Source organism: Hyla sarda, chromosome 2, assembly GCF_029499605.1.
Source record: "Hyla sarda isolate aHylSar1 chromosome 2, aHylSar1.hap1, whole genome shotgun sequence".
Classification (NCBI taxonomy): domain Eukaryota; kingdom Metazoa; phylum Chordata; class Amphibia; order Anura; family Hylidae; genus Hyla; species Hyla sarda.
This window is the reverse complement of record NC_079190.1, coordinates 42,482,708-42,508,281: the sequence shown is the minus strand read 5'-3', so window position 1 is coordinate 42,508,281 and position 25,574 is coordinate 42,482,708. Positions and strand designations below refer to the sequence as shown.

Here is a 25,574-nt window from a genome sequence, read left to right as displayed (position 1 = left end):
GTTGGGGTCAAAAAAAGGGGTATATCAGTTTTTTTTTTTATTTGACTATACTACAGGGGCTGTAAAGTTAGTGCAGTTCATAATATACCGTATTTTTCGCCCTATAGGACACACCGGCGTATAAGACACACCCTATTTTTAGGTGCAAAATCTAAAAAATTTAAGATTTTGAACCCAATAGTGGTCTTCAACCTGCGGACCTCCAGATGTTGGCTGTCCGGGCATGCTGGGTGTTGTAGTTTTGCAACATCTGGAGGTCCGCAGATTGAAGACCACTGCATAGGAGGTAATACTCACGTGTCCCCGCCGCTCCGGACCCGTCACCGCTGCCGGCCGGGTATCCTCGCTCTCCGTCGCAGTCATCACGTTACACGTTGGATGTCGCTCCATCGCTGTTGCCGTGTCCCCGTCGCTCCGGAACGTCTCTGCTGCCGGCCGGGTATCCTCGCTCTCCGTCGCAGTCATCACGTTGTTACGCACGCCGACGCACGTACGCGACGACGTGATGACGAGGAAGGAGAGCGCCGGCCATACAGGGGATCCCTGAACGGAGAAGACACCGAGGAGGCAGGTAAGGTCCCTCCCGGTGTCCTGTAAGCACTAACCCGGCTATTCAGTCGGGCTGTTCGGGACCGCCGCGGTGAAATCACGGTGGTCCCGAACAGCCCGAATGAACAGCCGGGTTAGTGTCACTTTCCCTTCAGACGCGGCAGTCAGCTTTGATCGCCGCGTCTGAAGGGTTAATACAGGGCATCACCGCGATCGGTGATGTCCTGTATTAGCCGCGGGTCCCGGCCGTTGATGGCCGCAGGGACCGCCGCGATAGGGGTGTATTCGCCGTATAAGACGCACCGACTTTTTCCCCTCAGTTTTGGTGAAGAAAAAGTGTGTCTTATACGGCGAAAAATACGGTAGTGTCTGTACCGTTTTTTTATGGTGGTCTCACAATTCTTATGTGATCTTTGCCAAAATGTTTATTTTTAACAGCATACAAAATGAGTGTTGTCTCAGGTTTTCCCAGGTTGCAGTGCGGCCCGAGATATTACATCACTAGTCAGGTGCTTCAATTAGTGGAGCGGCCACTGGGTGCAAAGGAGATCATTCTGCAGGGATTTGTAGTTTTGCAACAGCTGGAGGCACCATGGTTAGAAAACACTGGTCTATTGTTCACAGCAAAGCATGGAAGAGAGCTCACCTGTGCTTCTATGGGGGGGGGGGGGGGGGCTGATTATTATTATTTTTTTTAAATAAACAAAATAAAAATAAAATATAAAAAATATATAAATTGGGTTTAAGTTTTTAATAGCTTATTTTATTTAACTTCTTGGGGGTGAAGGGCATACCTGTACGCCCTGCGCCCGCAGCCTTTCTATAACACAGGGTCACGCCGTGACCCTGTGTCATAGCGGGTTGGGACCGGCCTCTATCGACGGCTGTGACCCATGGCTAATAGTGTGCATCACCAATTGCGGTGACGAGCGTTATTAACCCTTTAGACGAGGCAATCAAAGTTGATCGCTGCATCTAAAATGAAAGTGGAAGCTTCCCAGCAGCTCAGTCGGTCTGATCAGGACCACCGCTGTGAAACCTCAGTGTCCCGATCAGCTAGGACGCACGAGGATGGTCCCTTCCTGCCTCCTCGTTGTCTGATCGCTGAATGACTGCTCCGTGCCAGAGATCCAGGCAGGAGCAGTCAAGCGGTGATAACACTGATCAATGCTATGCTGTGGCATAGCATTGATCAGTGTAGGAAATCAGTGTAATGCATGTTATAGGTTCCTATGGGGGATATAGCACTGCAAATAAAAAAGTGAAATAAATAAAAGTTAATATAGATCATTTAACCCCTTCCCTAATAAAAGTCTGAATCACCCCCTTCTTTCCATTAAAAAAAAAAGTGTAAATAAAGATAAACATATGTGGTATCACCGCATGTGTAAATGTCCGAACTATAAAAATATATCGTTATTTAAACCGCACGGTCAATGGTGTACACGTAAAAAAAATTCAAACTCAATAATAACATATTTTTGATAACTTTTTATACAAAAAAAAGAATAAAAAGCAATCAAAAAGTCCAATCAAAACAAATAGTACCGATAAAAACTTCAGATCACGGTGCAAAAAATGAGTCCTCATACCGCCCTGTACGTGGAAAAATAAAAAGTTTATAGGGGTCAGAAGATGACAATTTTAAACGTATAAATTTTCCTGCATGTAGTTATGATTTTTTCCAGAAATCGTAAGGACCTACAGAATAATGATAAGGTGTAATTTTTACCGAAATATGCACTGCGTAGAAACGGAAGCCCCCAAAAGTTACAAAATGAGGTGTTTTTTTTTCTTCAATTTTGTCGCACAATGATTTTTTTTTTTTTTTGTTTAGCTGTAGATTTTTGGGTAAAATGACTGATGCCATTGTGGCACAAAAAAAAAGACATCATATGGGTCTGTAGGTGCAAAATTGAAAGGGTTATGATTTTTAAAAGGTGAGGAGGAAAAAACGAAAGTGCAAAAACGTAAACACCCTCCATCCCCAAGGGGTTAAATTTGTTTAACTTACTTTTTTGTGTTCCCCCCCCGGTCATAAAGTGAGTGATGTTATTACAAGGTACATTTGGTTCCACTCAAAACAAGCCTCAAATGGGTCTGTCAGTGGAAAAGTGAAAGACATATGGCTGTTAAAAGGCGAAGAGGAAAACGCAAAAATCGATGCGTCCTCAAGGAAAAAAAGGATCCTTAACTGAACAATTCCATGCATAGAGTTAAAGGGGTATTCCAGGGAAAAAACTTCTTTTTTAAATATCAACTGGCTCGAGAAAGTTAAACAGATTTGTAAATTACTTCTATTAAAAAAAATCTTAATCCTTTCAGTACTGATGAGCTGATGAAGTTGAGTTGTTCTTTTCTGTCTAAGTCCTCTCTGATGACACCTGTCTCGGGAACTGTCCAGAGTAGAAGCAAATCCCCATAGCAAACCTCTTCTACTCTGTGCAGATCCCGAGACAAGCAGAGATGTCAGCAGAGAGCACTGTTGCCAGACAGAAAACAACTGAACTTCAGCAGCTGATAATTATTGTAAGGATTAAGATTTTTTAATAGAAGTAATTTACAAATCTGTTTAACTTTCTCGAGCCAGTTGATATATATAATATATATATAAAAAGTTATTTTTCTTGGAATACCCCTTTAACCCCTTCCCGACCTATGACATACCTGTACGTCATGGGTGGCAAGGTGTTCCCGACCCATGACATACAGGTACGTCATGAACATTTTTGCCGCTACTCGCGGCATCCCGCAGCGCCCGGAAAGATGGTGGCTATCACTGATAGCCAGCCATCTTACCATGCGACCACGGGGGGTTTCATTCCCCCCCCCCCCCCCCCCCCCCAGCGATCGCTGCTATCAGCTAGTCAAATCTGACTAGCTGATAGCAGCGTTTCGCTATCAGAATACTTAGCAGCGCGGTGTGTGAGTCCGGATCACGGGGATCGGGACACACACCGCTCTGCTAAGTGTCCCTTACCCGTCCCCAGCGTCACTTACCCGGCCATGCGGTGTCCCGAGCGGTCCCGGCGCGAGCGGCGTCCTCCAGGCGGTCCTGGAGGTGGTGCTTCCCGGCCGTGAGTTTGCAGTAGCAGGGCGGCATCTTCATTGGCAGCAGTGAGATCGCCGTAAAGCGATCTCACTGCTGCCTCTGGGAGTTTCAAAACTCCAACTCCCAGCATGCCCAGACAGCCTTTGGCTTTCTGGGCATGCTGGGAGTTGTAGTTTTGCAACATCTGGAGGTCCACAGTTTGGAGACCACTGTATAATGGTCTCCAATCTGTGCTCTTCCAGATGTTGCAAAACTACAACTCCCAGCATGCTCAGTCTGTCCAGGCATGCTGGGAGTTGTAGTTCTCTAACATCTGGAAGAGCACAGATTGGAGACCATTATACAGTGGTCTCCAAACTGTGGACCTCCAGATGTTGCAAAACTACAACTCCCAGCATGCCCAGACTGCCCAAGCATGCTGGAAGTTGTAGTTCGGCAACATCTGATCCTTCAGATATTGCCGAACTACAACTTCCAGCATGCCTGGGCATGCTGGGAGTTGTAGTTTTGCAACAACTGGAGGCACACTAGTTGGGAAACATTGTCCGTTTCCTACCTCAGTGCCTCCAGCTGTTGCAATTGTTGCAAAACTATAACTCCCAGCATGCACTGACAGACCATGCATGCTGGGAGTTGTAGTTTTGCAACAGCTGGAGGCACACTGGTTTGGAAACACTAAGTTTGGTTGCAAAACACTTTAAAGTTTATTACTTAACTTAGTGTTTCCAAACCAGTGTTCCTCCAGCTGTTGCAAAACTACAACTCCCAGCATGCACGGACAGCCAAAGGGCATGCTCGGAGTTTGCAACAGCTGGATGTTTGCCCCCTCCCCCCAATGTGAATGTACAGGGTACACTCACATGGGCGGAGGTTTACAGTGAGTGCTGCAAGTTTGAGATAGCGCAAATTTTGCGCTGCAGCTCAAACTCCCAGCGGCAAACTTGCTGTGAACCTCCGCCCATAGGACTGTACCCTAAAAACACTACACTAACACTAACCTAAAATAAAAAGTAAAAAACACTACATATACACATACCCCTACACAGCCCCCCTCCCCCAAAAAAATGAAAAACGTCTGATACGCTGCTGTTTCCAAAACGGAGCCTCCAGCTGTTGCAAAATAATAACTCCCAGTATTGCCGGACAGCCACTGACTGTCCAGGCATGCTGGGAGTTTTGCAACAGCTGGAGGCACCCTGTTTGGGAATCACTGGCGTAGAATACCCCTATGTCCACCCCTATGCAAATCCCTAATTCAGGCCTCAAATGCGCATGGCGCTCTCTCACTTTGGAGCCCTGTCGTATTTCAGGGCAACAGTTTTGGGACACATATGGGGTATCGCCGTACTCGGGAGAAATTGCCTTACAAATTTTGGGGGGCTTTTTCTTCTTTAACCCCTTATGAAAAGGTGAAGTTGGGGTCTACACCAGCATGTTAGTGTAAAAAAATAAATTTTTTACACTGACATGCTGGTGTTGCCCTATACTTTTCATTTTCACAAGAGGTAAAAGGGAAAAAAGACCCTCTAAATTTGTAATGCAATTTCTCCCGAGTACGGAGATACCCCATATGTGGGCGCAAAGTGCTCTGGGGGCGCACAACAAGGCCCAGAAGGGAGAGTGCGCCATGTACATTTGAAGCGATTTGCATAGGGGTGGCTGATTGTTACAGCAGTTCTGACAAACGCAAAACAATATATATCCATATCTGACCCCATTTTGGAAACTACACCCCTCATGGAATTTAATAAGAGGTGCAGTGAGCATTTACACCCTACTGGTGTATGACAGATTTTTGAAACAGTGGTCTGTGAAAATGAAAAATAAAATTTTTGATTTGCACAGTCCACTGTTTCAAATATCTGTCAAACGCCAGTGGGGTGTAAATGCTCACTGCACCCCTTATTAAATTCCATGAGGGGTATAGTTTCCAAAATGGGGTCACATGTGGGGGGGGTCCACTGTTCTGGCACCATAGGAGCTTCCTAAATGCGACATGCCCCCCAAAAACCCTTTCAGAAAAGCTCACTCTCCAAAATCCCATTGTCGCTCCTTCTCTTCTGAGCCCTCTACTGCGCCCGCCGAACACTTTACATACGCATATGAGGTATTTCCTTACTCGAGAGAAATTGGGTTACAAATTTTAGGGTGATTTCTCTCCTTTTACCCCTTGTAAAAATTCAAAAATTGGGTCTACAAGAAAATGCGAGTGTAAAAAATTAAGATTTAGAATTTTCTCCTTCACTTTGCTGCTATTCCTGTGAAACACCTAAAGGGTTAAAACGCTGACTGAATGTCATTTTGAATACTTTGGGGGGTGCAGTTTTTATAATGGGGTCATTTATGGGGTATTTCTAATATGAAGACCCTTAAAATCCACTTCCAACCTGAACTGGTCCCTGAAAAATTACAATTTTGAAAATCTTGAGAAAAATTGGAAAATTGCTGCTGAACTTTGAAGGCCTCTGGTGTCTTCCAAAAGTAAAAACTTGTCAATTTTTTTATGCAAACATAAAGTAGACATATTGTATATGTGAATCAATATGTAATTTATTTGGAATATCCATTTTCCTTTCAAGCAGAGACTTTCAAAGTTAGAAAAATGCAAAATTTTCATGAAATTTTTAGATTTTTTACCAAGAAAGGATGCAAATATCAGTGAAATTTTACCAATAACATAAAGTAGAATATGTCACAAAAAAAAACAATCTCGGAATCAGAATGATAAGTAAAAGCATCCCAGAGTTATTAATGTTTAAAGTGACAGTGGTCAGATGTGCAAAAAATTCCCAGGTCATGAAGGTGAAAATGGGCTGGGTCATGAAGGGGTTAACTGAACAATTCAATGCATAGAGTTAACGGGACAAAGTTTAACATTTTGCAAATCCTTTTTTGGTATTTTTAAAAGATTATTCCAAAGCGGCTCAAACATCACACCTTCTCTTGGATTTAATCGATGGGTTATTTTCTGAGAACACATCATAGAGATAATATCAGCATTCTATCCTGCCAGAGAGGTCGGCTGTCAATCTTCTCTTATAAATAGGTCTACACTGCCCCCATGTGGCTGAAACTGGTACTTTTTTTTCAATATATTGAATTTCTGCTGTTTCTTTATTGGCAGTAGACATCTCATTTTATTTGGCGCATCCCGCCTTTTGAAAGGATCCTCTGATACACTGATGGTCTGTGGGACTCGCAAAAAAAGCCATCCCATGTTAGTGTAAGCCAGTGGCCCCAAAGTGTGACCCTCAGATGTTGCAAAATTGCAGCTTTCAGCATGCCCGAATACTCCCTAATCCAGTGTTTCCCGACCGGGTGCCTCCAGCTGTTGCAAAACTACAATTCCCAGCATGCCCGGACAGCCAAAGGCTGTCCGGGCATGCTGGGAGTTGTAGTTTTGCAACAGCTGGAGGCACCCTGTTTGGGAAACACTACCCTAATCAGTTACTTTAACCCCTTAAAGGGGTATTTTAAATCAACTGGTACCAGAAAGTTAAACAGATTTGTAAATTACTTCTATAAAAAAAAAAATCTTTACTCTTCCAGTACTTTTTAGCAGCTGTATGCTACAGAGGAAATTCTTTTATTTTTGAATTTCTTTTCTGTCTTGTCCACATTGCTCTCTGCTGACTCCTGCTGCCCGTGTCAGGAACTGTCCAGAGCAGCATAGGTTTGCTATGGGGATTCTCTCCTGCTCTGAACAGTTACTGACACAGGCAGAAGTGTCAGCAGAGAGCACTGTGCACAAGACAAAAAAAGAAATTCAAAAAGAAAAGAATTTCCTTTGTGGCATACAGCTGCTAAAAAGTACTGGAAGAGTAAAGATTTTTTTCTTTTTTTTTTTAAAGAAATCATTTACAAATCTGTTTAACTTTCTGGCACTAGTTGATTTAAAAAAAAAAAAAAAAAAATGTTTTCCACCGGAGTACCCCTTTAATGACAGCCATTTTTTTTTTTTTTTTTTAGCCTCCTCGCCTTTTATTAACTCTTTTATTTTTCCATCTACAGACCCAAAAGGGCTTTTTTTTTGGTGCGACCCTTTGCACTTTGTAACATCATCCTTCATTTTTCCATACAATATTCTGCTGTCCGGGTTGTAGTTTTGCAACAGCTGGAGGCACACTGGTTGGGAAACACTGATACAGAAGCCACAGTGCTCACCTGCATTAGGCAGCCCCTTCAGAGGGCAGATTGAAGTTAGACTCTCACCAGTATGATAAGGATGGGATCTTCATACCGTTTTGTGTTTTCTTTCATAGTCTACAGAAGAGAAGATGGCGGGATGTAACACAAGACCGAAGCTGAGCAAAGAGCAGAAGAAGGTGATGAAGAAAGAAGCAAAGGCAAAGAATATTCTCCTGCGGCATGAAGGCATAGAGACCGCGTCACGACCCTCCAAGGTGGCGGCAGGGGTCTTGTCTGTTATCTCCATTGTGTTAATATTAATATTGTTATATTACAGTCATGGCCGTAAATGTTGGCACCCCTGAAATTTTGCAGAAAATGTAGTATTTCTAAGGATTGCAGTAACACATGTTTTGCTGTACACATGTTTATTCCCTTTGTGTGTATTGGAACTAAACCAAAAAAGGAAGGAAAAAAACCAAATTGGACATAATGTCACCAAACTCCAAAAATGGTGTGGCCAAAATTATTGGCACCCTTAACTTTAACCTGTTGGGGATGAAGGGCGTATCCATACGCCCGTGGGAATTTCGGTCCCCGCCGGGCGGCGACCGGACCGGGGTGACTGCTGATATCTATCAGTAGGCACCCCGTGCAAATGCCCAGGGGGGTCATTAGACCCCCCATGTCGGCGATCGGCGCAAATCGCAAGTGAATTCACACTTGCGATTTGCGCGATTCCGGGTCGTTACGGGTCTATGGTGACCCGGAATAGAAGGGGGATCGCGGGTGTCTAAGACAACTACAATCCCACTGAAGGCATAGGAGCGAGGTGGCAGGGATGCCACCCCTCCTATCCCTGCTATTGGGGGTCTAGACGCGACCACCAATAGCAGATCTGGGGCGGAGGGGTTTACTTTCGTTTTCCCCGTCCTGCCCACCCACAATAGGCGGGGCAGAATGGGGAAACGAAGGGGACGGTGATCGGCGGGCGGCGACGGAGATCGCTCCCTGGATCCTGCGGAAGCCTGTAAGTTGCCTAGCAACATCTAGAGGACTACAGTCTGAGACTGTAGCCCTCCAGATGTTGCAAAACTACAACTCCCAGCATGCCCAGACAGCTGTTTGGGCATTCTGGAATATGTAGTTTTGCAACAGTTGGAGGGCTGCAGTTTGAGACCACTATTCAGTGGTCTCTAAACTGTATCCCTCCAGATCTTGCAAAACTACAACTCCTAGCATGCTCAAACAGCTCTTTGCGTCTGGGCATGCTGGGATTTGTAGTTTTGCAACATCTGAAGGGTCACAGTTTGCAGATCACTGTGCAGTGGTCTATAATCTGTAGCCCTCCAGATGTTGCAAAACTGCAAATCCCAGCATGCCCAAACAGCTGTCTCAGCATGCTGGGAATTGTAGTTGCGTAACCTCCAGCTGTTGCATAACTACATCTCCCGGCATGCCCTTCGGCGATCAGTACATGCTGGGAGTTGTAGTTTTGCAAAAGCTGGAGGCACACTGGTTGGAAAATTAACAGAACCTAACTGAAGGTTTTCCAACCAGTGTGCCTCCAGCTGTTGCAAAAGTACAACTCCCAGCATGCACGGTCTGTCAGTACATGCTGGGAGTTGTAGTTTTGAAACAGCTGGAGGTTTGCCCCCCCCCCCCCCCCCCCCCATGTGAACGTACAGGGTACATTCACACTGGCGGGTTTACAGTAAGTTTCCTGCTTCAAGTTTGGTCTGCGGCAAATTTTTTGCCGCAGCTCAAACTCCTAGCGGCAAACTCACCGTAACCCGCCAGTGCGAATGTACCCTAAAAACACTACACTACACTAACAAATAATAAAGAGTAAAACACTACATATACACCCCCTTACACTGTCCCCCCAATAAAAATGAAAAACGTATTGTACGGCAGTGTTTCCAAAACGGAGCCTCCAGCTGTTGCAAAACAACAACTCCCAGCATTTCCGGACAGCCACTGACTGTCCAGGCATGCTAGAAGTTAAGCAACAGCTGGAGGCTGTTTGGGAATCACTGGCATAGAATACCCCTATGTCCACCCCTGTGCAATCCCTAATTTAGTCCTCAAATGCGCATGGTGCTCTCTCACTTCAGAGCTCTGTCGTATTTCAAGGAAACAGTTTAGGGTCACATATGGGGTATCTCCGTAATCGGGAGAAATTGCACTACAAATTTTGGGGGGCTTTTTCTCCTTTTAACCCTTTATGAAAAGGAAAAGTTGGGGGTTACACCAGCCTGTTAGTGTAAAAAAAATAAAAATGTTTACACTAACATGCTGGTGTTGCCCTTTACTTTTTATTTTCACAAGCGTTAAAAGGACAAAAAGACCCCACAAAATTAGTAACGCAATTTCTTCTGAGTACGGAAATACCCCATATGTGGGCGTAAAATGTTCTGCGGATGCACAACAAGGCTCAGGAGTGAGAGCGCACTATGTACATTTGAGGCCTAAATTGGTGATTTGCACAGGGGTGGCTGATTTTACAGCGGTTCTCACATAAACGCAAAAAAATAAATACCCACATGTGACCCCATTTTGGAAACTACACCCCCCACGGAACGTAACAAGGGGTATAGTCAGCCTGAAAACCCCACAGGTGTTTGATGAATTTTCATTAAATGTGGCGCTGTCACGCCCCCTTCCCATGGACTTTGGTAGAGGGGGCGGGCGTGACGTCACGTCCGGCGGCCGCGAACACGGAAGCCCGCACACAGCGTCCGGAGTAATGAACTTCCGGATGCTGCGTGCGGAGCTCCTAAAGGCAGGGCACAGACACAACCCCTTTAAATTTGCTTCTTTCATTCTTAACAAGGCCTCTGCAAAATGAAAGAAGCGATCTGATTGGTTGCTATGGGCAACTTTTCCTTTGCACAGGTTTTGATAAATCTCCCCCTTAGTCTCCAGGAGTGACAATTAGGGTTGCCCCCTGGCCGGTATTTTGGCCACCCTGCCAGTATTTTTAGTATAAAAATACAATGTCCGATATTTATCCAAGCAATTTCCAACGAGAGAGCCTACAGCTGTTGCAAAACTACAACTCATATATAGCCAAAAACAAAGAGACCCACAATACTAATATTATTTCAAAAAGTATAACAATCTTTATTAGACAATAAAAAACAAACAATTTAAAAATAAATAAAAGGCAGAGGATGACCTTATGCAGGAGACAACAAGTGCCAGTGGACCTGGTATGGGTGATGTAGGCATTCAGTCAAGAACATACATAATGTAAGACTGGCACGGCTGCACACTTATAATATCGTAACAATAGATATAATATCTAACATACATTGGTGTAACATAGGGAGCAGCAATGCAATATAACAAACATGAATAGGGACCCAAGATGGGTGATACCTAAAAAGACTACCTGTCATATACCCAAAGGCCAGGAACACCAAGCACCAACACCCCAATGCACGTTTCGCGTATGGGCTTCGTCAGGGGGCGTGTCCGGGCACGCTGGGAGTTGTAGTTTTGCAGCAACTGCAGGCAACGCAGTTTGGGTAACACTGACCTATACTATATACTACTATATAGTCCAACAGGCTGGGAGTTGTAGTTTTTGTTTGGGGCAGCTGCTGAGCCACAGGCTGTATCAGGGCATGCTGGGAGTTTTAGTTAGTAACCAACTGCAACTCCTGAATTTAATTTAAGAAAAGAAAAGCAATCAAAAAGTCACATTGAAACAAAAATGGTACTTTTAAAAACTACAGATCAGGGCGCAAAAAATAATCCCCCATACAGGCCCGAATACAGAGGAAAAAGGTTATAGGGGTCAGAATAGGACAACATTTCCCCCGCATATGTGTATCCTGTGATGTTACGCATATATAATTAATTATGCAAATTAGCCTGGCCAGTATTTATTTATTTTATTTTTTTGCAAGAAAGGTGGCAACCCTAGTGACAATCCTTCTTTACCATAAGAACTTCAAATTTATGGAACAGTCTACCTCAGGAATGAGCAGGTTTAAAGGGGTACTCCGGTGGAAAACCTTTTTTTTTTTTTATCTTCTTTTCTTTTTTTTTAATCAACTGGTGCCAGAAACTTTTCTTTTTTTTTAATCAACTGGTGCCAGAAAGTTAAACAGATTTGTAAATTACTTCTATTAAAAAATCTTTACTTTTCCAGTACTTTTTAGCAGCTGTATGCTACAGAGGAAATTATTTTCTTTTTTGTCTTGTCCACAGTGCTCTCTGCTGACACCTCTGTCCGTGTCAGGAACTGTCCAGAGCAGCATAGGTTTGCAATGGGGATTTTCACCTGCTTCGGACAGTTCCTGATACTGGCATCAGGTGTCAGCAGAGAGCACTGTGGACAAGACAAAAAAAGAAATTCAAAAAGAAAAGAATTTCCTCTGTAGCACACAGCTGCTAAAAAGTACTAGAAGAGTAAAGATTTTTTAATAGAAGTCATTTACAAATCTGTTTAACTTTCTGGCACCAGTTGATTAAAAAAAAAAAAGTAATAATGTTTTCCTCCGGAGTACCCCTTTAATGGAAAGGGGTTGTACACATGAAACTGTTCATAAAATCCAAGACGCAACACCACAGTGCTTTAATGGGTATTCCAGGAAAAACATTTTTTTTATATATCAACTGGCTCCAGAAAGTTAAACAGATTTGTAAATGACTTCTATTAAAAAATCTTAATCCTTTCAGTACTTATGAGCTGCTGAAGTTGAATTGTTCTTTTCCGTCTAAGTGCTCTCTGATGACACGCGTCTCGGGAGCTGTCCAGAGTAGAAGCAAATTCCCATAGCAAACCTCTTCTACTCTGTGCAGTTCCCGAGACAAGCAGAGATGTCAGCAGAGAGCACTGTTTCCAGACAGATAAGAACAACTCAACTTCAGCAGCTGATAATTCTTGGAAGGATTAAGATTTTTTATTAGAAGTAATTTACAAATCTGTTTAACTTTCTGGAGCCAGTTGATCTAAAAAAAAAATAAAAAATAAAAAAAGTTTTTTTCCTGGAATACCCCTTTAAATGTTCATTGTATGTGGTGCCCATGTTACTCCATATGCTCTTTGTTGTGAACATGTATATACAATGGACACAGTGGGATTTACATTTACCTCTTGTCTTCAGAGTCTGGTTGTTGCCAATGGAGGTCTGGGGAACGGAGTGAGCAGACAGCAGCTTCTGGATGTCCTGCAGATATACGGACTGGTGGAGTCCCTGGTGATGCCCCCCAACAAGCCCTATGCCTTTGTAACTTATGCGACCCCCGAGGCGGCCATCAGTGCATACTCTTCCCTCAGCGGCCAAGACATCCTATCCATAGACGGGGAGCAGATGATCACCCTGTACCCCAGTTTTGTGGATAAAGGTATTGATTGAGTCCTATTCTTCAATAAGCTGCGTTTCTGTCACTTATAACTGAGGAGCGATGTGTAGAGGTGACAATTCTCGCTGCCGTTTCTCCTATAAGGATGGAAAAAGATGTCGTTGTCGTTTGCTGTTCAGCGATAGCTCTATGGAACCTGGAAGTAGATGGTGAAAAAAGATGACTTATTCTTATGAGAGGCCGTCATTGAAAAATGCCCAGAAAATTCCTTTAAAGGGGTACTCCACCCCTAGAAATCTTATCTCCTATCCAAAGGATAGGGGATAAGATGTCTGATCACGGGGGTCCTGCTGCTGACCTCCCTGCTACACCCGGCGTTCATTTACAGCGCCGTAGGCTCATGATGTCACGGTCACGCCCCCTCAATGCAAGTCTATGGGAGGGGGCGTGACGCTGTCACGCCCCCTCCCATAGACTTGCATTGAGGGGGCGTCGCCGTGACATCTCGAGCCTCCGCTTCGCATCGCCAGTCATCCAGCATGGAGCGAAGTTCACTCCGTTACCGCAGTGTTTCCCAACAGGGTGCCTCCAGCTGTTGCAAAACTACTACTCCCACTATGCCCGGACAGCCTTTGGCTGTCCGGGCATGGTGGGAGTTGTAGTTTTGCAACAGTTGGAGGCACTCTGGATGGGAAACACTGTGCTAATAGGTATTTTTTTTTGCCCATATGCACACTCACCCTCACTAGTCATACAGTGCCATTTGTTTTATTTCAGCGCAGCTGCATCTATGTGTTTTATTACTATAACTTGGTCATGTGATCATCACTCTTCCTCTCACAAAGTTACTGTGCTTAAAGTGGTACTCCGGTGGGAAACATTTTTTTTTTTTTTATATCAACTGGTGCCAGTAAGGTAAAACAGAATTGTAAATGACTTCTATTAAAAAAAATCTTAATCCTTCCAGTACTTATTAGCTGCTGAATTCTACAGAGGAAATTATTTTCTTTTTGGAACACAGAGCTCTCTACTGACATCACGAGCACAGTGCTCTCTGCTGACATCTCTGTCCATTTTAGGAACTGTCCAGAGCAGCATATGTTTGCTATGGGGATTTTCTCCTACTCTGGACAGTTCTTAAAATGGACAGAGATGTCAGCAGAGAGCACTGTACTCGTGATGTCAGCAGAGAGCTCTGTGTTCCAAAGAGAAAAGAATTTCCTCTGTAGTATTCAGCAGCTAATAAGTACTGGAAGGAATAAGATGTTTTAATATAAGTAATTTACAAATCTGTTTAACTTACTGGCACCAGTTGATTAAAAAAAAAAAAAAAAAAAAAAATTTCCAGCGCAGTACCCATTTAATGTGTGTCAGAGGATGTCAGTCCTGGGTCAGCTGACTTCCTGTGAACTACAGGATGACATTATCACCTACCAGATCCCCTCCTCCTGGCTCCCAGACCCCTCCCCTCCCAGATCTGTATATTGCTGCTGCTATTTTTCAGGATATATAGTAGTTATACACCTCTTATGTGTTCACACATTGCTGCATTTTCTTTTCTGCTGTTGCCATGATCTTTCCAACACTGTGGCAAGAGTGGCGATATTTTACAGCAGTTATGCAAATCACGGTAAAAACGTGTCATTTTTAGCATGATTTTGGAAATCACAGCAGAAACGATAACATTTTTGTAAACTGGGTAATAATACAGTAAGAACTCAACATGTGAACACAGACTAAAGACATCAAATCTTAATAAAACACCTCAATTGTGATTATAGGTCAAATCCGTTTGGCTTAATGGCAGTATTTTTCTAAACAATGCACTTTAATAAGAAAATGCATCAAAACTGCATGTAATGTGCCAACCCACTTATGAGTCTCAGCTGTTTAGGCTTTTGTTGTTGGGGTCAAACAAAGTAATTAGGTTGATCTCATTAGGCAAATTAAGCCACCCCCTCTCTTTGCAAAGCCAGGAGAATAGTGGGAATGGTATGCAGCATGACAATTTCAGTTTTGCTCTAAATCAAAAACAAACATGGCTTTAAACTCATGCCTGCCACATCAGCTAAAAGGTAAGCACAAGGCATGCACAAGAACCTCTACGTCATTTTCTAATAATAGCCTATGCTGAACTATAAAAGCAAAAAATAAATAAATACATTTTGGAGTGCTTCTTTAATGTATTTTCCTCTTATTCCTAGTTGAAGTAAAAGAGACGTCACCTCCAGCCATACCCCCAGGCCTGCTATTGGTAGAGAACATTGTTTCTCCAGAAGAAGAACTTGCACTGCTGGAAAATATTTGTTGGGAGACAAATAACTGCAGTGAGTATTATATGAGCTTTAGTGGTTCACCAAAAACCCACAGATTACAATACAGCATTCAGCACATACTAATAATATATACCAATGTATACTAACTCAGGATCAGTACTGTAATATATATACACAGTGACCTCACCAGCAGAATAGTGAGTACAGCTCTGGAGTATAATACAGGATATAATTCAGGATCAGTACAGGATAAGTAATGTAATGTATGTACACAGTGACCTCACCAGCAGAATAGTGAGTACAGCTCTGGAGTATAATACAGGATATAACTCAGGATCAGTACAGGATCAGTAATGTAATGTATGTACACAGTGATCTCACCAGCAGAATAGTGAGTACAGCTCTGGGGTATAATACAGGATATAACTCAGGATCAGTACAGGATAAGTAATGTAATGTATGTACACAGTGACCTCACCAGCAGAATAGTGAGTACAGCTCTGGAGTATAATACAGGATATAACTCAGGATCAGTACAGGATAAGTAATGTAATGTATGTACACAGTGACCTCACCAGCAGAATAGTGAGTACAGCTCTGGGGTATAATACAGGATATAACTCAGGATCAGTACAGGATAAGTAATGTAATGTATGTACACAGTGACCTCACAGCAGAATAGTGAGTGCAGCTCTGGAGTATAATACAGGATATAATTATGGTTTAGCACTAAAGGTATTAACTTGGCTATTTATTTTTTATTAAATCTACTTGCAGATCAGAAGTCACTAAAACACAGGCGGGTGAAGCATTATGGGTATGAGTTCCGTTATGATAACAACAATGTAGATAAGGACCAGCCTTTGCCTGGAGGTGAGTTTTATAGGGATTTGTGGTTATAGTGAATATGAATATTAGATATGGCACTTCATTTCACATAAACTTACAGTACTACTTAAGTCTTAGACCACACCTAATAGTAGATGTTCTTCCTTCAATGCTATTTTTATCTTAAAGGAGATGTCCGGTGCTCACTTTTCTTATTGTATCCGTTCCGGGCTGCAAAAAAAAAGAAAATTAGCTTTCTCTTGCCTGCCTACGCTCCCCCGGTGCTCCGGTACAGGCGTTCAGTCCCCGGGCTGTATTCTTCTTACTTCCTGTTAGCCCGGCACGTCACACGGAGCTTCAGCCTATCACCAGCAGAGGCGGGACATCGCTGCGGCCGGTGATAGGCTGAAGCTCCGTGTGACGTGTCGGGCTAACAGGAAGTAAGAAGAATACAGGCCGGGGACCGAACACCTGTACTGAAGCACCGGGGGAGCCTAGGCAGGTAAGAGAAAATTTGTTTTCTTTTATTTTTCAGCCCGGAACGGATAAAATAAGAAAAGTGAGCACCGGACATCTCCTTTAAAGGGTACTTCGGTTACTTATTACTTATATTTAAAAATCTTAATCCTTCCAATACAGTACTTATGAGCTGCTGTATGCTCCATAGGAAGTTCTTTTCTTTTTGAATTTCTTTTCTATCTGACCACAGTGCTCTCTGCTGACATCTCGGTCCATGTCAGGAAATGTCCGGAGCAAGGAGAGGTTTGCTATGGGGATTTGCTCCTGCTCTGGACAGTTCCTGACATGGACAGAGGTGTCAGCAGAGAGCAGTGTGGTCAGACTGGAAAGAACTACACAACTTCCTGTGGAGCATACAGCAGCTGATAAGTACTGGAAGGATTAAGATTTTTAAATAGAAGTAATTTACAAATCTGTTTAAAGAGTACCTATCATAAAAAAAACTTTTGATATATTGTATAGTAATGTATACCTAACAACTTCCTAAATGCATGTTATTTAAAAAAAAATTTAATTTCTAGGTTTATTTTCTGTTTGAAAAACCGTGTCTCCCTACATGTCCCGGCCGTAAGTCTCTTACTGTATAGATTTCGGACTCATGCTGGTCCGGCATGAGTCTGAAATTTCATGCTTCAGCCGGGACACGTGACGAGCACAGCGCAGCTCCCTGCCTGTCAATCAGACAGGCGGGAGCTAATGCTGTGCCCGCAGCACAGCTCCTGACATGGCCGGCCGGTTCCTTCTCTCTGTATGGCACGTACAGTGCCAAACAGAGAGGAGGAGACTGCCGGCCGTGCTGTGTGCTGAGCCTCTATGTGGCACTCCCAAGAGGGATAGCAGCTTAGAGGAAGAAGGGCGGAAGTGAGCCCAGGCAGGCATCAGATGACGTGCCTGCCAGGCCACGCCCCCTTCCTCCCTCACACATGGCCAGCAGCATGAGCAGCAGGGATGTGAGAAGATTAGGTTCATAGCAACTGTTTTAACAAAAAACAAACAAAAAAACACAGGGATAGTGTCGGTGACATTCTAGTTGATGATACGTACGCTTTCTGGAGCCAGTTGATCTTACAAACATTTTTTCCACCGGAGTACCCCTTTAATATATTCAATGTATTGTGATGATTGAAAAATAATTGTCCAGCAAATGAATAATATGGCACAGCCCTGCAGGCCGCACTGTTTACATAACTCCCAGAGCTCCTAATGCTATATCATTGGGGGAGATTTATCGAAACCTGTCCAGAGGAAAAGTTGCTGAGTTGCCCATAGCAACCAATCAGATTGTTTCTTTCATTTTTGAAAAGGCCTCTGAAAAATGAAAGAAGCGATCTGATTGGTTGCTATGGGCAACTCAGCAACTTTTCCTCTGCACAGGTTTTGATAAATCTCCCCATTTGTATTTATGTCATTGGGAGTTGTGCAAATTGTATAGCACCGCTGGCTGCCTGGAGATGCCAAGCAATCCCCTTTGATATATCTATATAGTAGTAAGAATTTTATTCTCCTGATGCAAAGCTCCAAATACCCTACAAAATTAAGTTTAAAGGGAAACTGACAGCTGATTTACCCTCACTAAAACCAATACACAGGGTTATAGTGCAAATGAACCGTATTAAAATCATGTATTACTCACCTGGATTTAAAGGATAGGGCAAGGGGTTAAGATGTCTCATCGCGGGGGTCCCGTCGATGGGACCCTCCACAATCTCCGTGCAGCACCAGTATGTTTAGAATGCTGGGTTTCCCGGCCGGAGACGTGATGTCATGCCACAACCCCTCCAATCATGTCTATATGAGGGAGTGTGACATCTGCCACGCCCCTCCCATAGACACGAAATGAGGGGGAATGGCGTGACGTTACGAGGGGACATGGCGTGACATAACTTCTCCGGCCGTGGAAACCCAGCATTCTAAATGTACTGTTTAGAATGCCGGGTGCTGCACAGAGTGCCGGAATGCCCGGGGGCTGCCCAGTGGCAGGCCCCCCGCAATCAAACATATTATGCCCTATCCTTTGAATAGGGGAGAACATGTCTGTGGACAGAGTACCCCTTTAAAATCTGTTTCCCTGCTGTATCCCTGCCAGCCTCACACCGCATCACGTTTATTTAATTGAGCCGGCTGGAGACAGATTGTGACTCCGGTCGGCTCGTTTTTGCACCGCATCAGTTTTATTGCCACACTGAAAATCGCAGCAGACTACGGTTATTAGTCCGGCAACAAAACCAGATGCGGTGGAAAAATTAGCTGACCGGAGTCACATTCTGACTCCAGCCGGCTCAATTAAGTAAATGGGATGCGGTGCGGGGATAAGGCAGCGGCAGGTTTTCAAATTTCTCTGCCTGCTGCCATATGCCAGAAACGTAGTGAATGTAGCCTTGCAGTTGCTGGTAGTGGAGAAACAGCTGTCACGCCCCCTCCCATAGACTTGCATTGAGGGGGCAGGGCGTGACGTCACACGGGGGCGGAGTCGTGGCGTCAAGATCTTCCGTCCACGTGGTCGGGAGCCAGACCCTTAAGCGCTTCCGGAGCAGTAACAGGTGGGTGCTGAATTCTATATTGCGGCGGGACCCCCGCGATCTTTTGGATAGGGGATAAGATGTCTAGGGGTGGATTACCCCTTTAAATCTGTCTATACATTTTAGAACTTGACTCCATCCTGGCTTGTACAAGGGGTTTCTGAGCTGGAGACCCCTTCTTCCATCTGTGTGCTGTAATAGGGCCCCCTTCCTGCATCCTTACATAGGGGGAGCTGTGATTGTTGGGATTGTAAAAAAAACCTCTAATGAGATAATCCATTTAAAAGGAACCTGTCATCATGGATTTGCTATCTAATCCCTCGGAATTATGTTATAGAGCAGGAGGAGCTGAGCAGATTGATAGATTGATATATATTTTTTTACGAGAAGATTCAGTATAAGTTTTAACTTATTGATTAAAATCCCTGCTTTTTCTATGCTTAGGAGTCCAGTGGACAGTATCACTCTATAATAGAACCGCCCACTGGACTCCTAAGCATAGAAAGAGCAGAGATTATGGGGGATATTTATCAAAACCTGTCTAGAAGAAAAGTTGCTGAGTTGTCCATAGCAACCAATCAGATCGCTTCTTTCATCTTTGAAAAGGCCTCTGAAAAATGAAAGAAACGATCTGATTGGTTGCTATGGACAACTCAGCAACTTTTCTTCTGGACAGGTTTTTATAAATCTCCCCCATAATCTCTGCTCTTTCTATACTTAGGAGTCCAGTGGGCGGTCCTATTATAACATTTTTCCCACTAAGATATATATATCAATCTGCTCTGCTCCTCCTGCTCTATGACATGGTGCCGATGGCATTGCATATTCATGGTCACAGCCTGGAGAACACCCTGCATTTGAATTAAAGGACTACTGTAGTGTAAGACACTTATCCACTATAAGTTTCTGCTGGGACCCCCGCGATCTCCCGTATGGGGACCTGGTATTGCCGCAGCTGTGCACAGCTAAGCAAGATGTATAGACAGAGAGAGGAGTCGCCACAACCTCAATCTTGGGTACCCTCTCGGGGCTTCCATGAAACGATGTGAGATTTAAAATTGGCTTAGCTGGTGGTGCTCATCCTAATAGTCACAGTTCTTCATAAATAGTAATGAAAAGATGAAGGAGGCACTCACCCACTCACCCATACAGTGCAGAATTTTCTTTATTCTTCATGCAGTATTAAAACTGTAACTTGGCTGGAGATGGACGCCACCAACAGACTAGATAATTATTACCTAGTCTGTTGGTGGCGTCCATGTCCAGCCAAACTACAGCACGAAGAATAAAGAAAATTCTGCACTGTATGGGTGAGTGGGTGAGTGCCTCCTTCATCTTTTCACAGCTGTACACAGCTAATGTGCGTGTCGTCAACCTCACCCCACCCCCATACAGCTCTATGGAAGAGGCGAGGATGCATGAACGCTGCATCTCCCATAGAGATACATGGAGGGGGCATGTTGGCTGCAGCGCAATGCTATTGCCGACATGCCTCCTGCATGGGAGAGCCGCAGCAGAGCCGGGGCCCCTACACGAGATTGCGGGGGGTCCCATCGTTCAGACCCCCAGTGGTCAGACACTTATCCCCACTGAGGATAGGGGATAAGAGTCTTACACTGCAGGTTTCCTTTAAGACGTTTATCACTTCTTCCTACAGGTCTTCCAGAGATCTGTACGGTGCTGATGGACAGGTGTTTGCATCAGGGGCTGATAAAGAATATGCCGGACCAGTTAACAATAAACCAGTATGAGCCCGGGCAAGGTAAGAAATCACAAACTATTGAGAGACTTGTCCAGTATGTTGGCAACATTTAATAAAGTCATATTCACCTCTGGTAACATACACTTGTGGGTTCATATACTGCAAAAAATAAATCCTATTTACAAACTCCCCATGTTTATTGTCACACACAGTAATAGTTCCTGCTTTGTGTCCCCATAAAGTGTTTAGGCCCCCTCTGTGCCCCCAAATATAGCTGTAGGCCTCCAAACTGCCCCCATATATAGTTGTAGGCCACCATACTGCCCCCATATATAGTTGTAGGCCACCATACTGCCCCCATATATAGTTGTAGGCCACCATACTGCCCCCATATATAGTTGTAGGCCACCATACTGCCCCCATATATAGCTGTAGGCCACCATACTGCCCCCATATATAGTTGTAGGCCACCATACTGCCCCCATATATAGTTGTAGGCCACCATACTGCCCCCATATATAGTTGTAGGCCACCATACTGCCCCCATATATAGTTGTAGGCCACCATACTGCCCCCATATATAGTTGTAGGCCACCATACTGCCCCCATATATAGTTGTAGGTCACCATACTGTCCCCATATATAGTTGTAGGCCACCATACTGTCCCACTTTGGTGCTCCACTGCTCCTCTGGTCTGGGGACCTATTGTTATGGCTCATAGCAGTAGGTCCCCGGTCTGCAGTGGAGCAACAAAGCTGATGGTAGTTACTGCCCACAGCAGCCCAGTGTCCGCTCTTCCCCTTTACCGTCCTCCTGCTCCGCTCCTCCGTGCAGTGACGTCAGCCTACAATTTCTTTCAAAATGGTCCAGACCAGTAACCAGTGGCTGTGGCTGCCATTAATGATTATTTTTTTTCAAGCACCCCCTGGAGAACTGCTAAGTTCTTGGTTGAGAACCACTGTTCTAATCAGTGAGGTATGTGAAGGAAAAAGAAAAAAAAGGGGGTGGGGGGGAGAGACAGCGCCTTGCGTAATTCTGTGTGGTAGGGTCCCAAAGTTCCCTTGTATAGGTGTTGTGCTCACCTGAGGCGAACCTTGTGTTCATGCATATAACCCCTCTGTATGGGGTACAGACGATGGATCTCGAGCTGCAGCCTGCAAATTTCTGGACCGGTCCCCTCACAGGGTGGGGGGGAATATAGCGTGAAGTCAACTTGTATACGAGGAAAAAAAATTCTTTGCACTGGCACTGCTCTCTAGCGATTACTTTCAGACATTTGTGCGGTATTCATGTATCAAGCAAGCACATAAAAACAATAAAAAGCAAAGGACAGTGTGCAAAACGCATTTCGGGAGTGAATTCTCCCTATTTCAATTGCAAGAAGAGGCTGTCTGTGTCAATAGAATTAGCTTGATACATGAATACCGCACTAATGGCTGAAAGTAATCGCTAGAGAGCAGCGCCAGTGCAAATAGTTTTTTTTCCTGCTATACAAGTTGTCTAATCAGTGAGGGGCTCCACGCTGAGACCTAGACCAATCAAAACTTTTGACCCTTTAAATTAGTTTTTGCCAGTATGTACACTTAGCCATGGGATAAGTGTCTGTTTACGGGAAAGGGGGTGGGGGGGGGGTGTTAATAGGACTCCTGAAGCTCCTGTCTGAACGGAGCGGCCGTGCCCACACTTGACCATCATTCCATTCATTGTCTTCAGAAATGCCAAAGATAGCGGAGTACAGTACTTGACCCCATCGTGCTGCACTAAAAGCACAGAAGTCACATGATTGTATGAAAAGCTTTGTTTGTCACTGTCTAAGAATGACCGTTTCTCACCAGCTAATGGAAGATATGGCCTCACTATCTCCTAGGTATTCCACCACATATCGATACCCATTCTGCATTTGAAGATGAAATCCTCTCTTTGAGCTTGGGATCGGAGGTAACTGACCCTCAATTGTCTTTGTATTCAGAATGTACTGTCTGTTGTTTATCAGCTTGTATATGCTTTGGTCAACCCTTTAAAGGGGTACTCCGGTGGAAAACATTTTTTTTTAAACCAACTGGTGCCAGAAAGTTAAACAGATTTGTAAATTACTTCTATTAAAAAATCGCAATCCTTCCAGTACTTATCAGCTGCTGTATGATCCACAAGAAGTTCTTTTCTTTTTAAATTTTCCTTTCTGCCTGACCACAGTGCTCTCTGCTGACACCTCTGTCCATGTCAGGAACTGTCTAGAGCAGGAGAGGTTTGCTATGGGGATTTGCTCCTACTCTGGACAGTTCCTAAAATGGACAGCAGAGAGCACTGTGGTCAGGCAGAAAGGAAATTTAAAAAGAAAATAACTTCCTGTGGATCATATAGCAGCTGATAAGTACTGGAAAGATTAAGAAAGGATTAAGATTTTTTAATAGACGTAATTTACAAATCTGTTTAACTTTCTGGCACCAGGTGAGTTAAAAAAATATATATTTTCCAATGGAGTACCTCTTTAATGTACATCTGAAATAAAAGCTGAATTTAGGAGATTTTGCTGGTTAAACCCTTACAGATCACAGGAACATCTATAGATCTTCCAAACTCAGCCATGTTCAATGCCAATGTTTAGATATCCCGTAGAGCAGTGTTTCCAAACCAGTGTGCCTCCAGCTGCTGCAAAACTACAACTCCCAGCATGTCCGGACAGCTGTACTCGGAGGCTTCTCCCTGCCCCACTGGCCTTGATTCACAGATATATACCTGCTTGGGTATAGGAAGAGATCTATTAATCAAGGCCGGTGGCGGGAAGGGGAAAAACCGCCCAGTACCGGGCAGCTTGAAAGTGAAGACAGGGTCCCTTTGAATGGCCTAAAAATTAGGCAGCTGGTGGCTACATTTGGGCCCCTTTCCCAGCATACACTTTATATACTCTATGGTGCAGTACGCCATGCTATTAGGGCAGCAAAATGAATGTGTACTTTAGGGAAGCTGCTTGATCGTAGTCACCAGCTAACTATATGGGAGCCATTAAAATGAATAGACCCGCTGTTGTGCGCCAGAATGCGAACATACAGCAGACATACAGCTGGGTTGTACTTTATCCAAAGCCTCCTCGCGATCTCGGTGCACCCCCCCCCCGGCATTCTGTGGCGGGCGCTGCCTCCGAGACGGGGACGTGACGTCACGGGCACGCCCCTAGTGATGTCACGCCACGCCCCCTCCATTAATTTCTATGGGAGGGGAGCGTAATGGCTGTCACGCCCCTTCCCATTGACATGAATGGAGGGGGCGTGGTCATGACATCATGTCCCCATCTCGGAGGCAGCATCCGGGGACAGAATGCCGGGGGCTGCACCGAGATCGCGGGGTTCCCCAGCGGCAGGACCCCTGTGATCATACATCTTATCCCCTATCCCTTGGATAGGGGATATCACGTATAAACCCGGAATACCCCTTTAATAACGCTGGGAGAACCCAGCCTAACACTATGGTATAACACTAGGGTCAAATTTCATGATTTCATGTTTCTCCCAAGAAATCCCTCCCCGCCCCTCCAGTGTGGTGTACATGAAGCAAAACATTTTTGAAAAAGGCGCAGTGCTTAGGTTGATCCAGTACCAAGTCAGCACTGGAGCCCGAGCAAGTAAAAATCAGCCCCCCCATATCTAAGACCCAACCTCTATCCCCATCCAAGGATAGAGGACAAGATGGCGTCTGCTCCATGTATGGTTTCTATTGTTTTCTTCATGCAGTTTGCAGCAGGTGATAGTCTTTTTTTTTTATTTTTTTTATTTTTTAATTTCGACTCAATTTAAAGCTGAAATGAATTTCTATGCTCCAGCGGACGTATTGTTTAGTAGCAGTGTGTGCACACAAAATTATTACCGTGTTTGCTGGATAATTTCAATAATTGGGAGATGATACACAGAGAAATTCACCGAGAAAGATAAATACCATTTCCTCCTCTTCTGTTTAATATTGGCAAACAAATTACGTTCCGTCAGAACCCAGAGTTGTGTCTGCAAATGCTTCACAGCGCCGAGATTTAAAGGGGACAGGGTGGTGTCTGGGCTGCGGGATTTCTTCTGGTCCTATATATAGTACCAGAGCAAATCCAATAAACCGGATTGACAAAAGCCAACGTACAGCGTATCTGTGTCTGCTGTGAAAACCAATATCTGTGTCAGGCTACTTCATCTCCTATATGGCTGTTGTGTTGATTTCCCGGTCATCATCACATCTCCTGTCTGCTCCTCCTCTCTCCACACTACCGTGACCCGTCTGAGCTGATGTAACCATGCTGTGGATGAAATGATATAGGACAGTGTTTCCCAACCAGGGTGCCTCCAGCTGTTGCAAAACTACAACTCCCAGCATGCTCGGACAGCCTTCGGCTGTCCGAGCATGCTGGGAGTTGTAGTTTTGCAACAGCTGGAGGCACCCTGGTTGGGAAACACTGCAATAGGAGACTGTTTTCACTATAAAATATAGACAACAGGTGCAGTTATACTTTATAATGAGCATTGTCCTCTGTATTAATACATTCAGGGCCCGGATGTGTCATCTTAATCTTGACTGTCCTGTTATGGCCACTTGTGCACATTACACATTAGTCTTTACTGGAATTCAGGCATTGAGGAGTGCAGGGCACCGTGCATGGATGGTGAATCGTTGTCACCCCGACTGAGAGAATATTTGCTTTAGG

At 44.3% G+C, this 25,574-nt stretch overlaps 1 protein-coding gene across 1 annotated transcript in view; it reads left to right on the top strand.

Moving 5' to 3' along the window:
• The window catches only part of ALKBH8 (alkB homolog 8, tRNA methyltransferase), a 61,015-nt gene that overhangs the window by 3,114 nt on the left and 32,327 nt on the right, over positions 1 to 25,574 (top strand). Inside the window, exons 2-7 of the mRNA XM_056560329.1 lie at positions 7,864 to 8,004; positions 12,850 to 13,090; positions 15,253 to 15,375; positions 16,102 to 16,197; positions 20,848 to 20,952; positions 22,761 to 22,831. Coding sequence (XP_056416304.1) covers positions 7,864 to 8,004; positions 12,850 to 13,090; positions 15,253 to 15,375; positions 16,102 to 16,197; positions 20,848 to 20,952; positions 22,761 to 22,831 — 777 coding nt within the window. The remainder of the gene's footprint in view (positions 1 to 7,863; positions 8,005 to 12,849; positions 13,091 to 15,252; positions 15,376 to 16,101; positions 16,198 to 20,847; positions 20,953 to 22,760; positions 22,832 to 25,574) is intronic.